The sequence below is a fragment of the Haliotis rufescens genome, unplaced genomic scaffold, assembly GCF_023055435.1.
Source record: "Haliotis rufescens isolate VD_foot unplaced genomic scaffold, xgHalRufe1.0.p SCAF_23, whole genome shotgun sequence".
Lineage (NCBI taxonomy): Eukaryota > Metazoa > Mollusca > Gastropoda > Lepetellida > Haliotidae > Haliotis > Haliotis rufescens.
Genome location: NW_025963924.1, coordinates 896,506 through 919,517, shown reverse-complemented (window position 1 = coordinate 919,517; position 23,012 = coordinate 896,506). Strand labels below are relative to the sequence as shown.

The 23,012-nt window shown below is 40.8% G+C and overlaps 1 protein-coding gene across 3 annotated transcripts in view; it reads left to right on the top strand.

The window, feature by feature from the left end:
* The window catches only part of LOC124140134 (gelsolin-like protein 2), a 40,001-nt gene extending 22,301 nt beyond the window's left edge, over positions 1–17,700 (top strand). For all 3 annotated transcript variants that reach the window (XM_046507526.2, XM_046507529.2, XM_046507527.2), the window contains exons 6-15: positions 745–816; positions 2,149–2,279; positions 3,431–3,539; positions 4,447–4,557; positions 4,953–5,030; positions 11,557–11,645; positions 12,448–12,517; positions 13,143–13,238; positions 14,127–14,204; positions 16,313–17,700. In XM_046507526.2, the coding sequence (XP_046363482.2) occupies positions 745–816; positions 2,149–2,279; positions 3,431–3,539; positions 4,447–4,557; positions 4,953–5,030; positions 11,557–11,645; positions 12,448–12,517; positions 13,143–13,238; positions 14,127–14,204; positions 16,313–16,330 (852 nt within the window). In that variant the 3' untranslated portion in view covers positions 16,331–17,700. The remainder of the gene's footprint in view (positions 1–744; positions 817–2,148; positions 2,280–3,430; positions 3,540–4,446; positions 4,558–4,952; positions 5,031–11,556; positions 11,646–12,447; positions 12,518–13,142; positions 13,239–14,126; positions 14,205–16,312) is intronic.
* The last annotated feature ends 5,312 nt before the right edge of the window (positions 17,701–23,012 follow it).

The window sequence follows — 23,012 nt, the reverse complement described above, 5'->3', positions numbered from 1 at the left end:
TGTCATCTATAGGTGCGTCATCCTCATTGTGAGTAGCTAGGTGTCATCCAAACTCAGGGGCCACTGTCATCTATAGGTGCATCATCCTCAATGTGAGTAGCTAGGTGTCATCCAAACTCAGAAGCCACTAGCTGTCATCTATAGGTGCGTTATCCTCATTGTGAGTAGCTAGGTGTCATCCAAACTCAGGGGCCACTGTGATCTTTTGGCTCAAAATCTGCTTTTCAGAGTTGCATCCCTTTGGCATGCCAGGAACCTATGATCAGGGGTAGGAATCCAAGATTCACCTTGATTATGTGTCTAGGTTTATCAGGTAGCACAGCCGTGCACACGGGTTTCTGCAACGTGGAAAATTCTGAGATGTGCATCTCTTAAGGCTTACCTCCCATATTAACCTGACATGCCATCATGTAACTAAATATTGTTCAACATTAAACCAAACACATTCTCTCGCTTGCATCAGCTGGCTCATTTGGGGCCTTGAGAAAGGTCATGATAATCTGGATAAGCATTTGGGTTGGGTTGCTAAGGATAGGACATTATTTTAGGAGGAGGACCTTTTGGAAAACTCACTGAGGAAATGTATCATTTATGATCAGTCTCTTACGCACTCATACAGATATTAATTTTCACCCCAATGGATTTGTTCCATGGCAGTGTGGAGAAAACATGTAGCTTGGAATACTTGAAGTGATGCTGTGGCATGAGGCGAGATGTGACCCACCCTGTTCTCTTGTGCTTCAGACATACAAGGAGGAGGAGACGGAGGAACTCAAATTTGATGTCCATTTCTGGATCGGCAAGAACAGCACTCAGGTAGACCTTGATAAGAACTATGGAATGGAAATGTAGAACTCTGTTGTTTTGCATTTGGGAAAATGGTGTCATAGTAATTCTGCACGTGAATGTTGGTCATTATGTTAAGGGGGCACAGGTGGCCCAGTTTAAGACACCGTGATTCGCTTTGCAGAGTTGCGTTCCTTGGGTACTCCAGAAACCTATGATTGTGGGTTCGAATCCTGGTTCACCCTGATTATGTTTCTAGGTTTGTCAGCACCATACCCGTGCTCGTGGGTTTCACTGAAGTGTTAAACGTCTGAGACCTGAATCACTTCAGGCTCTCCTCCCACATTAAGCTGACACGCTGTAATATAACTGGAATACTGTTAAAAGCGGTGTTAAACTCAACTCACTCATTATGTTAATTTGATATCTAATCCCTAAGTAAACAGTATTCTCTTTCAAATGTTTAAAAAAAATATGAAGAGAAAAATAGACAAGCCTATGACTATGAAGGTCAGTGTTCAAATCCCATCACATCCTTACCTTATCAGCTTACTGAGGGGGTTAACCTCTTTGGTCGTGTGGGGTGATCGGGGAGCCTAGTGGTTAGAGCGTTCGATCGTCATGCCGAAGTCCCAGGTTCGATTCCTGACATGGGTACAATGTGTGAAGCCCATTTCTGGTGTCCCCCACCGTGACATTGCTGGAATTCAAACAATCTCTTACCATCGCTTACCAGATCATGAAAGTGACAGTTGGAATGTGATTTCTAATCATGCAACATCAAAAACTTTCACATGGGGTATTCCCAACGATAGTTACGGCCTTAACAACTGAATCAATACAATCTAGACCATCTATTAGCCATTCCAGAATGTTCTTTAGTTCAGATTTCAAATTTTTAATCGAGAATTTGTCAAAATATGTATTGAAGCGTAGTCGCCAATTTGAAATTAGTGCCGTAAAGCGTGAGAAAGCTGCCTTCTGATTGGCTAATGTCGACTTCTTGTCAGTCATTCCATTGGTCGGTCAAAGTTCACACAAGGTCGGTCTGACGTCGTGTCCTCAGATCTTTGCTAACCGGTTGCAAGATCAGATTTTAATGAAATTAGTGATTCAAATCCCATCACATCCTTGTTGAGGGGGTTAACCTCTTTTGTCATGTGGACAGAGTGTCTGACCTTGGATGAAAATTGATGGGCATTTAGAAGTTGGAAGAACATGAATACATGACACTTTTTATACAAAGAATGATACAAGTTGTTATGCATAAAAAGTGTCATGTATTCTTAACTGAGAAGGTATGTCTTGTTGGATTTTATAATTATTTCAAACACAGACTTGTAATACATGATTCCTCTCCAGGATGAATATGGAACCGTTGCCTACAAGACTGTTGAACTTGACACATTCTTGGACGATGCTCCTGTACAGCATCGTGAAGTTCAAGGTCATGAATCATCCCTCTTCAAGTCCTACTTCCCTGCTGGCATAATGTATGTTGATCACTATTTTTATACAACAGTTTCTGAACACTGGGTTTCTGTTGTATGGATGACTGTTATTTTACATTTATTAGTTTGTTGTGAAAACTACCCCGCTACCATAGTAACTTATTGTTCAAAGGTGTAAACCAAACTTCAGGTCCTGTGAGGATTCCTATGCTTGCTGATGTAATAACTGGTGACATTGTACCCTGACCACATGGATCGTTGCTCCTGTTTTCAATCATGGGAATGCCTAGTACAGACTTTATTATATACTGGCCACTCCGATAAGGCTGTAAAAGTGCTGAGTGCGGCGCTAAACAAGAAGCAAGTAAACTATGGAAGAATAAAGTGGTCAATAGTGACTCGAAGCTGTATTTGTGATCCAAAGTGATAATGGAATTAGTGATATTCTTCTGTTACAGAAAACGTGTTACTATAAATCTTGAAATTAATGCGTCTCCAAATTAATAAAACTGTTGTCCCTTCGCCAAAAATGCGACTCAGAATCAATGCGACCCTCCCCACCTCATCCCAAGTGGAATGATACAAATCGTTACCGTAACCCAATCTAACACAAATAGCACCGCTTATTAGCACTGAGTATAGCACTGCCGTTATAACAATAAATAGTGTTTTCTAAAATCAAAACACAGTTTATAAGTTTATTCTGTTGACTGCCATTAAGGAAGTTCAAAGGCAATAACACAATTGAACCAACATCAGTTCACTGATTGGAGTGGTCAATGATGCCTAGTTTGACACAAGTGGGTAGAACTCTTGACCCCAGCAGTGATAACTCACCAGATGCCTATTGTGTAACTCCTATTCTTTGAATGACATTGTTATGTACTTGTTTCAAGTGCTGCTAAATAAACCGTGTTTTTGTTTATATTCAAGTTGGTATTTCCGCTATCCAAAGTGTGCAGTGAGGCCGTCTTATTGTTGATATTTCATATTTAATTCACGCTCATGTTAATTTCAGGATTTACAGTATATCATTTGTAACATAAGCATTTGCGGTTTTATGAAGTCATGATATATGAGAAATTAGATTCCCACATTTTGCTGATGTGCAGGGTTTTAGGTTCAACTAACAAAGTGTTTGTCAACTCTGCCTTCTTCCTGTGTGTTTCTCATTTGTTATATCTATTCTACAGGACGATGGAGGGTGGAGCCGAATCCGGCTTCAACCATGTGGAGCCAGAGACCTACGAACCTCGCCTCCTTCACTTCAATGGGAAAGGAAGAAACATCTCTGTCAGGGAGGTGAGTGAATTCTACTTGGACAGTTGCCATGGATCCTCTATCTTAGAAAGTTGATGAAAGAGCTGGGGCCTGGTGGGACTTTAATTTCACATTAATTTCTAAAGGAGTGCAGCAATGTATAAATGCTGAGGCACTGTAAACGTGCCAGGATCTGATGATCTTGTGTTCAAGTCCAAGGTTTGACTCATTACGGTCTATATATTCGTCGACCACCATCGTGGTCTAGTGGTGGAACATCTATCTGGGAAGTGGAAGGTCAGATTTTGGATCCCCGGCCGTGCCATGCCAGAAAACTTTTAGAGATGTTACTCTGCGATGATCAGTATTTTAGGGGATAAAACAAGGACTGGTCGGCTCGGAGTCAGTCTGAATGGGGTATTCATGTTAAACTGCGGCATGGTATCTCAGTGGGCTGGCACTATAATATCAGCATTAGTCGGACTTGTACAAGCAGCCACACACACACAAACACATGCATGCATGTCGTTATGTAAGTGCAATAATTTTGAATGCGACGTTAAACACGAATGTGCCTCGCCCATGTATGCGTCACACATATGCTTGTGGGTTTCACCCGAATGGCAGACATCTAGACCTGCATCAATTTTGGCTTCTTCCTACATTAAGCTGACATACTTTGATATATATCGTCAATTTTAAGTCTTTGAATGTCATTCAGAGGTGATACACATAAGGAAAAGAATGTATCGATGTGAACTTTATTTTGAGGAACACAATGTGTTGGAGTATATACTTACTCCTTCATCAGGAGAATTCTTCAATTTACTTGATGAGGGAGTAAGTTTACACTCTGAAACGTTGTGTTCCTCATAATAAGTTGACATCCATAAATTCTCTTCCTTACAGGAAATGTCGTTCCAATTATCAGTGCCAATTTGTCTTGTAGGTGCCCCTCAGCAAGAAATCTCTCAGGACTGGTGATGTGTACATCCTTGACCTTGGCAAGAGGTTTATCCAATACAATGGCAGTGGATGTAACATTATGGAGAAGTCCAAAGTGAGTTGACTGGAAGAAAGTATGTTTGTGTAGTATTATGTCCCTGATTGTTGAGCCTATTGCTGGATCATCCCACAGTTATCTGATTGCAGTAGTGTGAGGCTGCTGGTGCTGATTGTAGACCAGGAGGAATACAACACAACTTTTGCAGTTGACTTCAGATGATTAGCAAGTCACTTTGTCAATGCATGTATTCATGATGATGATGATGATGATGATGATGATGATGATGATGTGGTGATGTTGATGATGATGGCAATGATGATGATGATGATGATGATGATGATGATGATGTGGTGATGTTGATGATGATGGCAATGATGATGATGATGATGATGATGATGATGATGATGATGATGTGGTGATGTTGATAATAAGGACGTTGGTGTTTGCAGGCGATGGAGTTCCTGGGTAAACTGAAGAACGAGAGAGGATCCAGTGATGACACTGTCATTGACGAGGGTGATGGATGTGTGAGTTAAGACTTCAGCATTCACAAATATATCTCACAGATTATTTCCCGTAAATATAAGAGATAAAAGCCTGACCAGGAATTTGCCTTGCCTTACAAAAGTGGGGGTCCAGGGGACTCCCAATAATTTATGTTGAGAGTCCTTGCCGGCAATATGAGGGTGCTGTAAAGTGATGGAATGGTGTAGTGAACTGTACGTTCAGATAATTAATTTAGAGCCTGGAATGAATCAGTGATTATGTGGACAGTGGTCCTGATTGTTGATGAAATACCAGCTACCAAACACTGCTCTTGATGTGATGTAGCTACACTGAATATTATTATGTGGCACTCAGGAGTCGGGAGCAAGTATATATTTTTCTGCATCCATTCTCTACATTTGTGCGTACTAGACGACCACGTGTGCATCATGTAAAACCTTGCTGACTTCATGAAAGCAAAGCACTAGCAATAATACTTGGTTATCTAGGATGCAGACTATATCAGTAGACAGCAACTGATGGCTATGTTCACTCCGCGGTAAATGAATAGTCAGGTGGTACAGGTTACACACAACCAAATGTTTTCCCATAGACTTCTATAGTAACGTTATATTTTTTTTAAACAGCTATTACCTGTATGCGTGTGCACAGTTTGGCCTTAGAGCAGCAACAAAAAAATAAAAAATGACTAGCTTAGCCAGCTCCTTTTCCGAGTACAGGAAGCTAAACACACCACCCCCAGTTTTGCACCAAATGTCACCTACTTGAAAATAGCTGTGGTCACATTCAGCATAAGACATCATGTTGAAAAAGACAGTACTAAATATAGAAAAACATGGTCAGTTTTAATAACTGGATGGATGTTCATTTGAAAGACATAAAAATCTTACAGAATATCCTCCAATCACAGCCTGCAGATATTTCTCGTTCTGCACTGAAGGTTCCCTACGAAAACCGCACTGTCCAAACTGGTTCTGATTTGGTGTAGTAGAACCTAAAGGGGAGATAATGCACTGTTAACTCTCAGCTCAACTCTGGCTGTGAGATTGGTAGCTTGTTCATATGTGACCAAGTGGAAGATAAGGGACCTTATAGTGGAAACATCACATTTTGACTCTCATTACATGTTAAAACTACAGTATTTTAGGAATACAAATATACAACTCACAAGCTTCAAGTCATATTTATTACGGGAGCACAGTTGGCCCAGGCGTCTAAGGCGCTGCGATAGAAACCTATAATTTTTGGTTTGAATCCTCGTTCGTCCCCATTATGTAAACGTCGGAGACCCTCATCACTTTGGGCTTTCTTTCCACATTAAGCTGGCACGCTGTGATAAACTGGAATAATGTTAAAAGCGGCTTTAAACCCAATTCACTCACTCACATTTATTACAGAGATACATGACCTCAAACCTTTAGATTCCTTTTCTGCAAAGTCCAGACTTTTAACTGTTTATGTAATAATTGCAGGTTTTACATATAATGTCTGATTAATTAAATGTAGACGTGTATGCTGAAATGTTTTGAAATGTTTTTATTACATTACAAACTAATGAGAGAAAAATAAGATATTTTTGCACAGTCCGCACCATTTTTTGCAGAAGTAAGTTGACATCAAACGTCCCTCTATGACGTCACAGCACAGTTGTTTCCTAGCAACCATTGGGTCCCTTTTCCCCTGGTTGGCCACATATTATGAAGGGGAGAGATCCTATGTCACTTGGTGCATAAACCTGTTAAAGGGGTTCGGGCAGACTGGCAGCTCCATGTCTTTGTATATACATTCATACCTTACCATGTGATTTGTAATTTAGGTTGGAATGCAGATTTGAAGAGAATAATGAATTGTCTACTAAATGAGTTGCAGATTATAGGGTTGACCAAATATATTTGTAAATTGAGCTCGAAGTGACGTGTTTACACGCCACCACAGACATTGGTGGCTTAACAGTGCTGGAACAGGACCATTAGGCCTGTTGATAGTATATCAGCGTCGCAATGTACCACAGTAGGCCTGTTGATAGTATATCAGCGTCGCAATGTACCACAGTAGGCCTGTTGATAGTATATCAGCGTCGCAATGTACCACAGTAGGCCTGTTGATAGTATATCGGCGTAGCAATGTACCACAGTAGGCCTAGACATGGCCCAGGTTAAGAGCAGTTTGTCACAGATTGTCTGTTGACTCGTTACTGTATCACAGATTGTTGGGTGACTCGTGCTGCATCACAGATTGTCTTGTCTGGTGACTCAGTGCTGTATCACAGATTGCCTTGTCTGGTTATTCGGTACTGTATCACAGATTGTCTTGTCTGGTTATTCGGTACTGTATCACAGATATTCTTTTCTGGTGACTCAGTACTGTATCACAGATTGTCTTGTCTGGTGACTCAGTGCTGTATCACAGATTGTCTTGTCTGGTTATTCGGTACTGTATCACAGATTGTCTTGTCTGGTGACTCAGTACTGTATCACAGATTGTCTTGTCTGGTGACTCAGTACTGTATCACAGATTGTCTTGTCTGGTTATTCGGTACTGTATCACAGATTGTCTTGTCTGGTGACTCGTGCCGTATCACAGATTGTCTTGTCTGGTGACTCAGTGCTGTATCACAGATTGTCTTGTCTTGTGACTCAGTACTGTATCACAGATTGTCTTGTCTGGTGACTCAGTGCTGTATCACAGATTGTCTTGTCTGGTGACTCAGTGCTGTATCACAGATTGTCTTGTCTGGTTATTCGGTACTGTATCACAGATTGTCTTGTCTGGTGACTCAGTACTGTATCACAGATTGTCTTGTCAGGTGACTCAGTACTGTATCACAGATTGTCTTGTCTGGTGACTCAGTACTGTATCACAGATTGTCTTGTCTGGTGACTCGTGCTGTATCACAGATTGTCTTGTCTGGTGACTCAGTACTGTATCACAGATTGTCTTGTCTGGTGACTCAGTACTGTATCACAGATTGTCTTGTCTGGTGACTCGCGCTGTATCACAGATTGTTTTGTCTGGTGACTCAGTACTGTATCACAGATTGTCTTGTCTGGTGACTCGTGCTGCATCACAGATTGTCTTGTCTGGTGACTCGTGCTGTATCACAGATTGTCTTGTCTGGAGACTCAGTGCTGTATCACAGATTGTCTTGTCTGGTGAATCAGTACTGTATCACAGATTGTCTTGTCTGGTGACTCATTGCTGTATCACAGATTGTCTTGTCTGGTGACTCGTGCTGTATCACAGATTGTCTTGTCTGGTGACTCGTGCTGTATCACAGATTGTCTTGTCTGGTGACTCAGTGCTGTATCACAGATTGTCTTGTCAGGTGACTCAGTACTGTATCACAGATTGTCTTGTCTGGTGACTCATTGCTGTATCACAGATTGTCTTGCCTGGTGACTCGTGCTGTATCACAGATTGTCTTGTCTGGTGACTCATGTTGTATCACAGATTGTCTTGTCTGGTGACTCAGTGCTGTATCACAGATTGTCTTGTCAGGTGACTCAGTACTGTATCACAGATTGTCTTGTCTGGTGACTCAGTACTGTATCACAGATTGTCTTGTCTGGTGACTCAGTGCTGTATCACAGATTGTCTTGTCTGGTGACTCAGTACTGTATCACAGATTGTCTTGTCTGGTGACTCATGCTGTATCACAGATTGTCTTGTCTGGTGACTCAGTACTGTATCACAGATTGTCTTGTCTGGTGACTCAGTGCTGTATCACAGATTGTCTTGTCTGGTGACTCATTGCTGTATCAAAGATTGTCTTGTCAGGTGACTCAGTACTGTATCACAGATTGTCTTGTCTGGTGACTCAGTACTGTATCACAGATTGTCTTGTCTGGTGACTCAGTACTGTATCACAGATTGTCTTGTCTGGTGACTCATTGCTGTATCACAGATTGTCTTGTCTGGTGAATCATTGCTGTATCACAGATTGTCTTGTCAGGTGACTCAGTGATGTATCACAGATTGTCTTGTCTGGTGACTCAGTACTGTATCACAGATTGTCTTGTCTGGTTATTTGGTACTGTATCACAGATTGTCTTGTCTGGTTATTCAGGTACTGTATCACAGATTGTCTGGTGACTCATTGCTGCATCACAGATTGTCAGGTGACTCGTGCTGCATCACAGATTGTCTTGTCAGGTGACTCGTGCTGCATCACAGATTGTCTTGTCTGGTGCCTCAGTACTGTATCACAGATTGTTGGGTGACTCGTGCTGTATCACAGATTGTCTTGTCTGGTGACTCAGTACTGTATCACAGATTGTCTTGTTCGGTGACTCAGTGCTGTATCACAGATTGTCTTGTCTGGTGACTCAGTACTGTATCACAGATTGTCTTGTCAGGTGACTCAGTACTGTATCACAGATTGTCTTGTCAGGTGACTCAGTGCTGTATCACAGATTGTCTTGTCAGGTGACTCAGTACTGCATCACAGATTGTCTTGTCTGGTGACTCATTGCTGTATCACAGATTGTCTTGTCTGGTGACTCATTGCTGTATCACAGATTGTCTTGCCTGGTGACTCGTGCTGTATCACAGATTGTCTTGTCTGGTGACTCATGTTGTATCACAGATTGTCTTGTCTGGTGACTCAGTGCTGTATCACAGATTGTCTTGTCTGGTGACTCAGTACTGTATCACAGATTGTCTTGTCTGGTGACTCGTGCTGTATCACAGATTGTCTTGTCTGGTGACTCAGTACTGTATCACAGATTGTCTTGTCTGGTGACTCAGTACTGTATCACAGATTGTCTTGTCTGGTGACTCAGTACTGTATCACAGATTGTCTTGTCTGGTGACTCAGTACTGTATCACAGATTGTCTTGTCTGGTGACTCGTGCTGTATCACAGATTGTCTTGTCTGGTGACTCAGTACTGTATCACAGATTGTCTTGTCTGGTGACTCAGTACTGTATCACAGATTGTCTTGTCTGGTGACTCATTGCTGTATCAAAGATTGTCTTTTCTGGTGACTCATTGCTGTATCACAGATTGTCTTGTCTGGTGACTCAGTGCTGTATCACAGATTGTATTGTCTGGTGACTCAGTGCTGTATCACAGATTGTCTTGTCAGGTGACTCAGTACTGTATCACAGATTGTCTTGTCTGGTGACTCAGTGCTGTATCACAGATTGTCTTGTCTGGTGACTCAGTACTGTATCACAGATTGTCTTGTCAGGTGACTCAGTACTCTATCACAGATTGTCTTGTCTGGTGACTCATTGCTGTATCACAGATTGTCTTGTCAGGTGACTCAGTACTGTATCACAGATTGTCTTGTCTGGTGACTCAGTACTGTATCACAGATTGTCTTGTCTGGTGACTCATTGCTGTATCACAGATTATCTTGTCTGGTGACTCAGTACTGTATCACAGATTGTCTTGTCAGGTGACTCAGTACTGTATCACAGATTGTCTTGTCAGGTGACTCAGTGCTGTATCACAGATTGTCTTGTCTGGTGCCTCAGTACTGTATCACAGATTGTCTTGTCTGGTTATTCGGTACTATATCACAGATTGTCTTGTCTGGTTATTCAGGTACTGTATCACAGATTGTCTTGTCTGGTGACTCAGTACTGTATCACAGATTGTCTTGTCAGGTGACTCAGTACTGTATCACAGATTGTCTTGTCTGGTGACTCATTGCTGTATCACAGATTGTCTTGTCAGGTGACTCAGTACTGTATCACAGATTGTCTTGTCTGGTGACTCAGTACTGTATCACAGATTGTCTTGTCTGGTGACTCATTGCTGTATCACAGATTGTCTTGTCTGGTGACTCAGTACTGTATCACAGATTGTCTTGTCAGGTGACTCAGTACTGTATCACAGATTGTCTTGTCTGGTGACTCAGTACTGTATCACAGATTGTCTTGTCTGGTGACTCATTGCTGTATCACAGATTGTCTTGTCAGGTGACTCAGTGCTGTATCACAGATTGTCTTGTCTGGTGACTCAGTACTGTATCACAGATTGTCTTGTCTGGTTATTCGGTACTGTATCACAGATTGTCTTGTCTGGTTATTCAGGTACTGTATCACAGATTGTCTGGTGACTCATTGCTGCATCACAGATTGTCAGGTGACTCGTGCTGCATCACAGATTGTCTTGTCTGGTGACTCAGTACTGTATCACAGATTGTCTTGTCTGGTGACTCATTGCTGTATCACAGATTGTCTTGTCTGGTGACTCAGTACTGTATCACAGATTGTCTTGTCTGGTGACTCAGTACTGTATCACAGATTGTCTTGTCAGGTGACTCAGTACTGTATCACAGATTGTCTTGTCAGGTGACTCAGTGCTGTATCACAGATTGTCTTGTCAGGTGACTCAGTACTGTATCACAGATTGTCTTGTCAGGTGACTCAGTGCTGTATCACAGATTGTCTGGTGACTCATTGCTGTATCACAAATTTTCGGGGGACTCGTGCTGCATCACAGATTGTCTTTTCTGGTGACTCAGTACTGTATCACAGATTGTATTATTGGGTGAGTCAGTCTTGATCACTGATCTTATAACTTTTCATGTTGCAGCCTGAGTTTTTCGATGCACTGTCTGAGGATGATATTGACGATGACAGTGATGACGAGGACGATGGGGATGGAGACAAGAAACTCTTGAAGTAGGTGAAGCAGAACTTGGCAGGATTAAGCAATGCTCGTCTGCATTCTGAAATATGTTTCTTTAGGTTGAATATGAAGGATGACAGGCATATACTATGTTTTGTTTGACCTGTTTTATCTGGAGCCTTTATATGGAAATAGGGCCGACTAAACTGGTGATATGGTCGTCAAAATGTTCTGATGATCGTGTGTCGTTCAACAACATAAATGATTGCGGTATAAGTTGGCTGGCACTGTAAAACTGGCATAAGTCAGGCATAATACCAGTAGCCACACATATTAGACCCAATTTCACCTCGACTGAATCATTGCTCCAGTCCTGATACACCCAGCAAGCAGCTGCTATGCTGTTGACTATCCCATCTGCCATTTTAAAGGGTTTGTCAGTTCTTAACAGCGAGAGGTATGAAATGGGTGATTGCTGGTGAACAAGATGTCAAATCCCCTTCAGTCACACTTGATTGGGGGGGCACGGGTGGCCCAGTCATCTAAGGCGCCGCCATTCCTATTCCTGTAGACGACATCAGTGAAAGAGGGATTGAACATCACCTAGGGAATATGTCTTGACAGTATATTGATGTGTGTGCAATGTCACTCTTCCTATTCCTGTAGACGACATCAGTGAAAGAGGGATTGAACATCACCTAGGGAATATGTCTTGACAGTATATTGATGTGTGTGCAATGTCACTCTTCCTATTCCTGTAGACAACATCAGTGAAAGAGGGATTGGACATCACCTAGGGAATATGTCTTGACAGTATATTGATGTGTGTGCAATGATGTGTCTGTTCCTCTCCAGACTGAATGCTGAAGGTACCTTTGATGAAGTCAAGACAGGAGATATCAGTAAAGATGACTTTGTTTCTGAGGTAAGTCGCACACTCAGCAAGACTCTGCCTTAAGTTACTTAGGAAGATGTTTATCTGTCAGTCATCTTAACTGTAGCATGTTTTTAGAGCTAGAATATCACCAGATATTTCAGTCACTAATTAATGAGTTTATCACATTTCAAGTCACAAAGAAACTTTCTCTCAACAGGAGGTCATATTTTGAAAGGGAGATCTAGGATAGCCTAGTAGTTGGTGTGTTGGTTGGTCCAGCAGAGTCCCAGGTTTGACTCCCTCATCATTACACCACCCCATGATTTGTGTGAGAAAGGTGTCACAGGAGATTGGGGGCGGTGAAGATCTGGGTTAGAATAGGTCTTCAGCAACCCATGCTTGCCGCAAGAGATGACTATACTTGTAGTAAGAGGTGACTAACAGGATTGGGTGGTCAGGCTCGCTGACTTGGTTGAAGCTTGACATCGTGTCCCAATTGCGTAGATCGATGCTCATGATGTCAATCAATGGATTGTCTGTTCCAAACTCAATTATTTACAGACCGCCGTCATACAGCGGGAATATTGCTAAGTGTGGCGTTTAAACAACAAACAAACAAACAAAAGCCAGGAGAATGGTGACTGTGGTGTTATGATCCTGTTCAATATTACAGGATGTGTTCCTCCTCGACACCCCTTCAGATGTCTTCATCTGGATCGGCTCCGGTGCATCTCCAGATGAGAAGAAGAACGGTTTCCCTCGTGCACATGTAAGCTAAGCAGTGATTGTACCAGGGTTGTTGCTGTTACATTGGGCGGTGGGGTAGTCTAGCAGTTAAAGTGTTCACTCGTAATGTCAAGGTTGGATTCCCAAGATGGCCAAGCTGATGGTGTACAACTCTGGAATATGGCTGATAGTGGTGTAAAATCCAACTCGCTCACTCGCTCACTCACTCACTCACTCACTGCTACATTATGTGTTATTGTTCACTGTAAAGCTTCCTGGTTCTATCTGAAGTCAGGAATCAAAGGGGAGTAATTTTATGGATCTAAATGTGCTCTTGCTACAATAAGTACCTCGTATCCAATACTTGCTTTATGGGCTAGATGAATTTTCCCTGATGACATGTTGACCTAGAAATAATATCTCATTCTCTCTCTTAAATAGTTTTGTTTAGAATACTCATCTATCTCACCTGTACTGAAAGTTCTGAATAAATAATCCATGGTAAATGTAAAATTGCTTAGAGAATGATTTTAAACATGGCTGACATGGCAGCCATATTGAATCTGTCAGTTTTGCCTTTCACTCAGCCCTTATTATATGTATTGTTATGAAATTTGATATTAGAAATAAACATACCTAGTTTGTATTTGGGTGTGTCTTTATTTTTGATCCTGCTGTGACCAAAAGTTCTGCTATTATGTATTATTACTTTTATTGTCTTTTCTTACAAATATTACAGGGAAGTACAAGTGAGCTAAGTTGCAAGGAATCTAACTACTGCCTAGCTAAAGCCTCTGAAGAAATACATACCCTAAACTATGACATCATGTCCCACTGAAACAATTTTAATAATGACAAATATTGTTATTTCTCAAAATGGCTTTATCCTCACAAATAGTCTCTATATCGTGGCCTTATTCCTGTTTTCCAGGACTACATGAAGACCAGGCCCAAGGTGTTCACCCCACTGACAGTCATCAAGGAAGGGGGGAAGTCAGCAGCCTTCGAGGTAAGTGGCCCCCACACACCAGCTGGACAATGTTCCAGTCGTGGATCGTCTGAGGTGAAGCATCTACCAGGGCCAAGGGAGTTAACTGACTATATAAGTCCAGTTTCCTCCCTTGCTGAACTAGACTGGAATTTTGTGGCTGTAATGAGTTATGACCCTTTTATGTACTTTCTATTAACCCATAAGATTCCACCTCTTAATAACTTGTATTTGGCCTGCACAATATGGCAGTGCCCAGTCAAGATAATCAGATCAAGGTAATAGAAAAAAAGCTTCACAGTTCCTGTCTCAGACACCCAGTGCATGTGGATTGTAGCACAACACATGCACATGTGGATTATAAACATGAAAAGAATTGGAAATTATATGTCGACAGTAGACATTCGAGCAAAATCTGCACAGCAGTTGCCATGATGTTGTTTACGCAAATTTGATTGGACTATGCATAGACTTGTTACTCAAGCCAAAATATGTTTAAGAAATTCCAGCCTTGTACAGCAAGGGTGCAAACTAGACTTTTATATTCAGTTAACTCCTTGCTTTAAGAAGATGGGGGTGAAGTTGTTTTCTAGAATATGATGGTTGTACAGATCAAGTAGAATAAGGGTAGTGAAGCCTGTCTTAAAATGTTATTATGTTTTCTGTGGAGTCCCAGTTTGGTCGAACATTAACATGAAATAAGCACAACCACATTGCACAGCTGTCAAGTGTACGGATCAGGAGCTTTTTGTTTGACAGCATTAATTATGAGAAATAGGTATATGTATATATCTATACACCAGAGTGTTGTCTATGTATACCACAGGCGTCTAGTCAGCACTTGGTATAAGATAACTCCTGACCACCATCTTCCCAAGGCAAGGGAGTTAACAGACTATAAAAGACTGGTTTCCAAACTTGCCAAACTAGGCTGGAATCTGGTGGCTTGATCGTAGCGCCACCAGTGGTTATTACAAGTTATCTTCTATGTCCCCCCTATTCACCAGTCAGATTCCTCCCTCATATCACATATAAGATGATCTGATCGATAATCAAGATCTTCCTTGCAATAAAACTGGTCATACCTCATGAAGTATATCGAAATCACTTGAGCACCTTGATTAAAAAATGAAAATATTTTGAAAATATCTGTCCACGCCCAGTTGTGACAGTACACATGTTCTTGTTTTGTTTGACCGAAAATTGCATGTTGAAATCCATGTTGTTTATGAACCAGATGTCTAGTTTGTTATACCAATAGATTGAACTATGCATAGACTCATTAGTCTAGCCAAAATATAACTCCAGCATTCCGGCCTGGTGACCAGCATCTTGTTATACATATCTTAATGATATGCAACAATGAGGGCCAGTGAATATGTACCTGTATATTCAATGATGTCTATTATCTCCCACCTACAAGTGGGATGAGGATGTAGGAATGGGTGCTGTCCGTCTGTTCATCACGTTTTGTGTAATATTTAATGATGAAACTTTGCATATGTATCAAACACATGCTGAACTGGTGCCTTTTGCTGTTTCCTTGGCAACTAGTTGGACTTAAACCAAATACAGGTTACTTTCATTACCAGGGCATAACGTAAAAATCAGATTCGTTCTAGTGTTCTAGTATATGGTATATGGTGAAAGGTAAAAAAAACAACCACAGACCACAATTTACAAGTGGCACCCAAACCAGCCTACGTCCTCGCAGTGGGTTTTTTAGTGCTTCCAATTTGGCCATTCACAAAAAGTTCCAGTGATCTTGACAAGACTGATGCCCTGATGTTTTTGTTCAGGAGTTACTTTCCTTTTTCCATGTATATTCACTACCACATGAACAAACAAAAATCAATCTAATGTGCCGCATAGAGAGGGATAGTGATAACGCTGTTTTCTTGCTAGATTTTAGATTTTTTAAGAAAAAAAAAAACATACCCAAAGGCAAAACAAATAGCATGTAATTCAAGAGGTATTACCGGTTACGTGTCTGATTTCCACCAGTGACTTTATTGATTAAATTCTTAAATACAGCTCCAGGGAGGCATATTCATGACTTTGTTTCCTTGTTTCACTTACATAGTTTTGTTATTGGACACTTGCAATCAGTTTTCATTTCTCTCCTGTAGGTGGCGATCTCTGCATAAACCACAACTACAGCCATATTGGACACCAGATCTCTTGGACAGGCTGGGACGAGGCTAAGGATGAGTACAGATACTCTCTAACCCAGATTCTTGTCAGTTGGAGGACCAGAAGGAGGATCTACAAAGTGTGAAGCATTATCATCCATGTTCTCACACTAACCAAACCATGGTATTGGAATTTCAAGATCACCATGACTAAAATATTTGCAAAAGAACTGTTTAATTAATCTGATCAACTTTGATTCTGGGAATACTGATGTTACAGCAAGGTCATATCCGTTTTTTGGAAATGACCTTCCGACCTTACAGAAATGATCTTTTGTGAAGGTCATTGGCCTGACTGAGAGATTCTGGTGTTGAACATTTTCTGTATTAATAGTCTAACGTACCACGTAGCTGCCGCCACAAACATATAGCGTAAGCATTGTGCATGAAACGCTCTTTAAACAACAAACTGGGTATTTTCGGAGGATTTGCATAAGAATTTATCATTGACTTGATCATATCTGATTTGTTTCCTACTGTACTTGTGCAATAGATCATAACTTGTTGATAGTCATCCTCAAGTGCTGTTTGCTTAACCTGACTGAAAGAACTTTATTGTTGAATTCATTGCATATTTCAGTCATGTAATAAATAATATGCATTGCATATTTAAGGCTTGTGGAAGAGAAGAATTAAGATCTGAAAGAAAGGTATTTCTTTAATGAAAAATAACAACTGCCAGAGTTATTCTGAAAAATAAAGACCATGTTACATGTGCCTTAAACCTGAACTTATGTGATAAATACATGTACGTAGTTATCTTGTAACTTGTATTTGTAAGTGCATGTTATCTTATTGTTATGTCATCATGTAAAAGTTAATGCTACCCAGGTCCTTTCATAGTACACTTAAACCACACACTAACATATGACCTTCTGTCTATCTGCTTATGTTACCTATGTTCTCAGGACTACAAAACATAGTATTGAAACAAAGTCTGGAATCCACAAATCTGTTTCTTTCCTCTTGAGACTGCAGAGAGCTGTAAAGAAATGCTCTTTCTTTAGTGGGGACTTATGGTAAAGGATACATTTTGGAGATAATTTTGATATATGTATTTTCTGTAATATTTTGACATTCACACTGTGTTTGAATCAATTGACAAAACATCTTCTAAGAAATTTAAGACTTTACATAGAGTTAATTTCATTTAACCCATGTCTGTTAGCCCTGTGCAGATAGCTTGTAGCTTGCCTTTTTTAAATTAGAACATGACAGACTTCTGTAGGTTGTTTTTTTTCATTTATAGCTCTGTATGTTATTGTTATTGTGAGCAATTTATTTTCTTCCTGACGTATTTAGATACAAATAAAAAATACTCTGTTGTGATGTGTTTTGTCCTTGTTTCTGTGTGGATTGGTGGGTAGTAGTTCACAGTAGTATAGTGTGGTTGATTCTGCAGACAGGAACGTTGTGGGGACTCTGTTGCTTAGTGCTGGACTATTGCTTAGTGCCGGACTATTGCTTAGTGCTGGACTATTGCTTAGTGCTGGACTATTGCTTAGTGCCAGACTATTGCTTAGTGCTGGACTATTGCTTAGTGCTGGACTATTGCTTAGTGCCAGACTATTGCTTAGTGCTGGACTATTGCTTAGTGCCGGACTATTGCTTAGTGCTGGACTATTGCTTAGTGCTGGACTATTGCTTAGTGCCGGACTATTGCTTAGTGCTGGACTATTGCTTAGTGCTGGACTATTGCTTAGTGCCGGACTATTGCTTAGTGCTGGACTATTGCTGAGTGCAATGTTAAACCAAGAACAAACAAGAGTTTTGAACTTTTCACTGAAGTACTCAGGGCTGTGAGGTAGTCTAGTGGTTAAAGTGTTTGCCTGTTAGCTGAAGTGTGGGGTTTGATTGCTACATGTGCACAATGTGTGAAGACCACTCCTGGTGTCCCCTTGGTGGCTGGTATAATGTAAAAAGTGCCTTTAAACTCCAACAAAGTATAGAGGACACGGATGAAACCGGGATTGTTCAGCAGAACCATGTTGAGAACCTGCGCTCTGTATAGTTACTTAGACAACTTGTGTTTATCTGGATGATATTACTGTACACCACTGACCCGTGAGACCCAGCTATTGACACATCAGGTATTGCGTCCTAATGGGCACGTTGTCTGACCAGCATTCAGTGGCTCAGAACACACTCCAGTTGAAGTCTGTTTGACATGACTGAGGACCCCAAGAGAGTAGGAGACAGGACACAGGGCTGTGCATTCCTGCCGCATGTTGAATACTGACTGACAGAAATGTTTGAGGTAAGAAAACCAAATGAGTTCTCACATCAATCATTTTCAAATCTCAAAATTGAACAGTGCTCAATTTCCTCTTGAAACAAATCTTTAAGAAGTATTCTTATGTCTGTGTGAGTCAGGACACGATGTAAGAGCCATCCAAATGGATAGGGTGATCAGGCTCAGTCAACTTGTGTGTCATCGTACCCCCATTGCATGGATCTTTAACAACAATATCAATCAATTCGGGTTGTCACACAGCTGGAATATTGATGAGTGTGGCGTAACACAACAGACAGTACAAACTGTCAATGAGATACTTGTTCATGTCTGCACTCATAACTCTGGCATCTTCTTTGAACATGTGCATATATTGTCTGCCAGAACATGTCACATTCCACAACTTCAGAACAATTGTTCATTTGTTTGTTCTTTAACGCCACACTCAGCAATATTCCAGTTAGACGATGGCGGTCTGTAAATAAGGGTCTGTACCAGACAATCCAGTGAGTGACATCATGAGCACTGATCTACTCATTTGGGATACAATGACATGTCACCCAAGACACTGAGCCTGATCCCGTTAGTTGACTCTTACGACAAGCATAGTCGCCTTTTATGGCAAGCATGGGTTGCTGCAAACCTATTCTACAACAATGACAAAGCATCAGATGCAATAAAAACAACTAAAACATCTGTTATCAGAAATGATTAAAACTTTATTTAAAGCACAAAAGAGGTTGAAGCACAAGAAAGGTTGAAGCACACAATATATAGGAAGCTTCCAGTGGGAGTATGTTCGAACATAGTATCATCTGATTGACCAACTCAAATCTCAGATAAGACCCACACATCCTTTTGGAAGTTTAGATGTATCATATTCAAAGGATTTTGAAGTGTTATGTTGCTATAATCATAAGTTTGATTCAGCAACATAACAGTATGTCAGCTAAATGGAGCAGTACGCCCAAAATGAGGCCATTAGCTGACAAACCAAGAATTCAAATCTGATTACAGAATCCAGGTGAGCCAAAGGGACAAAACTCTGCACAGCGCATTTCCCCCCCCTGCCAGTGATGAAGTGATGCCACTGTGATAAAACATACTATTTTAAACATGGGTATAATCCTGCATCTCTTGCAACCAGAAAGGTACCTCTCAAAATGCCAGTCTTAGATCTTATAATATAATATATAATATTATTCAACAAGGGTCCATGTCTCTCTTCACACCAGAAAGGTTACACTCATCTCTAGAAATGCCAGTTTTCATATTGTAGAAGGCATCACAGCCTACAAATACAAGAGACGATGAGTATTTGGGCAAACTAACAATAACATCCCCCGTCATTAAAATGGTTAAATAGAGGGATGAAACAGGTTTGTATAAACTTTTAATTTATGTTACGTAGATGTGAAAATTGACCTCCTTTGTAGCATTTGTACAAAACTAGAGAATTAAAATAGGATATACTTTAATTGTCAAACTGATGGTCAATCTTTTAGCATATATGCATGTAAGATTAATACATTGTGGCATGGTTATGTTCAGACTGTCAAATGTGTTCTATGACTACTCACATTCTACATCATGATAGGTTCATGGTAATATATATACACAATATGGTTACATGGATAATACACTTCATGAAGCCACATCCCCATCCATCCAAGTAATGGGGAGTGAGTGAGTTGGGTTTAACGCCGCTTTTAACGGTATTCCAGTTATATCACGGCGTGTCAGCTTGATGTGGGAGGAAAGCCCGAAGTGATGCAGGCCTCAGACGTTTACCACTTCGGTGAAACCCACGAGCACGGGTATGGTGCCGACAAACCTAGAAACATAATCGGGGAGAACCGGGATTCAAACCCACAATCATAGGTTTCTGGCGTGCCCAAGGGACCCAACTCTGCACAGCGAATCGCGCCGCCTTAGACGACTGGACCACCCGTGCCTCCTCCAAGTAATGGAGAAGTGAATGCTCAAACCTGATAGAAGCTAAGATGTTTTCTCATCAAATATGATATAAACAGTACTATATGATATACTGCAGTAGTACTGGTCAGAGGTTTTAATCATATCCCATGTGTTGTAGCAGCTGACAGTGTGATTAGGTGATGTTTTAATGTCATTAAAAGTATCTTTAACTTTGAAAATATATCAAAAGAGAAAATTATAGATATTTGCTTCATTCTCTTTTTCACAATTATTACAATTACATCAGGTAGAAGTAAAATGAATCTAAAAATTAATACACTTTTCACACTTTATACCATAAGGATGCTTCTAATCAGTAATATTATTGTGATTACTGAAATTTGCTATGATTTTAAAGCATATTGTATGCAATCAAAATCCCAGAAAAATAAACAACCCATCAAACATAAGAACGTAGACATTAACATTACATCAATATCAAGAACGCACTGCTGAAAGAGTCTTGAGTGTGAGTAGAGGTTTCATATTGTGAGCTATCACAAACAGGTGTGTTTTTAACAGTGTTATGACAAGAGGTGGTGAGGTGAGATGAAATGGGGGTTTACAAGATCATTTTATGTATATATATATCAATACATTTGCGTGTAATGGTTGGGACCAATCCCAGTTATATAGTGCCAGCCAACTGGAACACCATACTGCAGTTTAACATGGAAACTCCACTCAGACTGAGTATACTGACTCCGACTTGACCAGTCCTTGTTTTATCCAACCTCTAGGCAGGTAACAACAAGAAACATTTTTTAACGTCTTTTAGTGTGACACAGCTGAGGATCAAACCTCTGATCTTCTGCTCTCTGGGCAGACGCTCTATCCACTTGACCACGGCAGTCTTGAAACAAGCTATTGTTGGTAGGGTCTTTCACATCCCTATGTTCATTGTGCTCCTGCTCCATAGCACTGGCCAGTCCCTGTTGAACATTGATTACCAACTGTTTTTTGTAGGATTGCGTCACCATGGTGAAAACAGCATCAACAGATCTACATGACAACAGTAAAACTACAAGTGTGAAATGAATGACCATGAAGCCAGGTAATGGCGATTCTTCCAGGACACCATGTGATGATATCATGTGTCTGTACAGAGACCTCTAGCTACCGGACAGTACTTCTGTCTGTGACATTACAGTGAGAATGTCTGGCATGCTCTCTACCATCAGCAGCAGTATGGTAATACTCTGCTGTGTCTCTCTGAGTGCCATGGTAAGCTGACAGGTTATTATAGCCAACAGATCTTTGTATCTTGTACAATAGGGGAATGTTTGGCATGACTGTCAGGCAGCAGCGTTTGAATATAACCTGCCATGTCAGGATTCTCTCCCCTGCTGGATATGCTGAAGATATCCTCACTACCATCTGTAAATAATGTCAGGTCAGCTGTTTCTTGTAAAGGAGGTCGATGACACCTGTATGTCCCATGTATGCAGCCTTCATCGCAGGTGTGCATCCATGCCCCCCCCCCCCCCCCCCTACTGTTGATGTTATAGGGTGACAGGACATGTTTCACTATAGCTATGTTACCTCCCTGACAGGCAAGATGAAGTAAACTATCACCCGATGTAGACACCAGTGTTAGGTCAGCTTGCTTTGATACCAGCAGGTCAAACACACTTTGTTGTTCATTGGCAGCTGCTTTCATCACAGGTGTCCACCCATGTTGCCCACGACTGTTGAAGTTAGAGGGTGACAGGGCATGTTTCACTATAGCTGTGTTACTTCCCTGACAGGCAAGATGAATTACACTATTTGTATGTTCATCTTCCATGTCATTGTAAGATGTCAGCTTTGAAGTTTGCACTTTACTGGCATTTAAATCAGCTCTTTCCTCGTGTAGATACAAGATGTTTCAAAGCTTCCGTTTTCAACAGCTTGCAAAAGAAGAGTGTCCAATTTTCGTTTCCTGTTATCTTTTATTCCCCTGTTGTGAAGCAATTTCAGTGCTGTCACATTGTTGTTTTGTGCATATCGATTACCAGCTGAGTGAAGGCTTCTCCAGTTCTGTTTTCTATGTCTGTAAACAAATTTATGTTACGTAGATGTGAAAATTGACCTCCTTTGTAGCATTTGTACAAAACTAGAGAATTAAAATAGGATATACTTTAATTGTCAAACTGATGGTCAATCTTTTAGCATATATGCATGTAAGATTAATACATTGTGGCATGGTTATGTTCAGACTGTCAAATGTGTTCTATGTCTACTCACATTCTACATCATGATAGGTTCATGGTAATATATATACACAATATGGTTACATGGATAATACACTTCATGAAGCCACATCCCCATCCATCCAAGTAATGGGGAGTGAGTGAGTTGGGTTTAACGCCGCTTTTAACAGTATTCCAGTTATATCACGGCGTGTCAGCTTGATGTGGGAGGAAAGCCCGAAGTGATGCAGGCCTC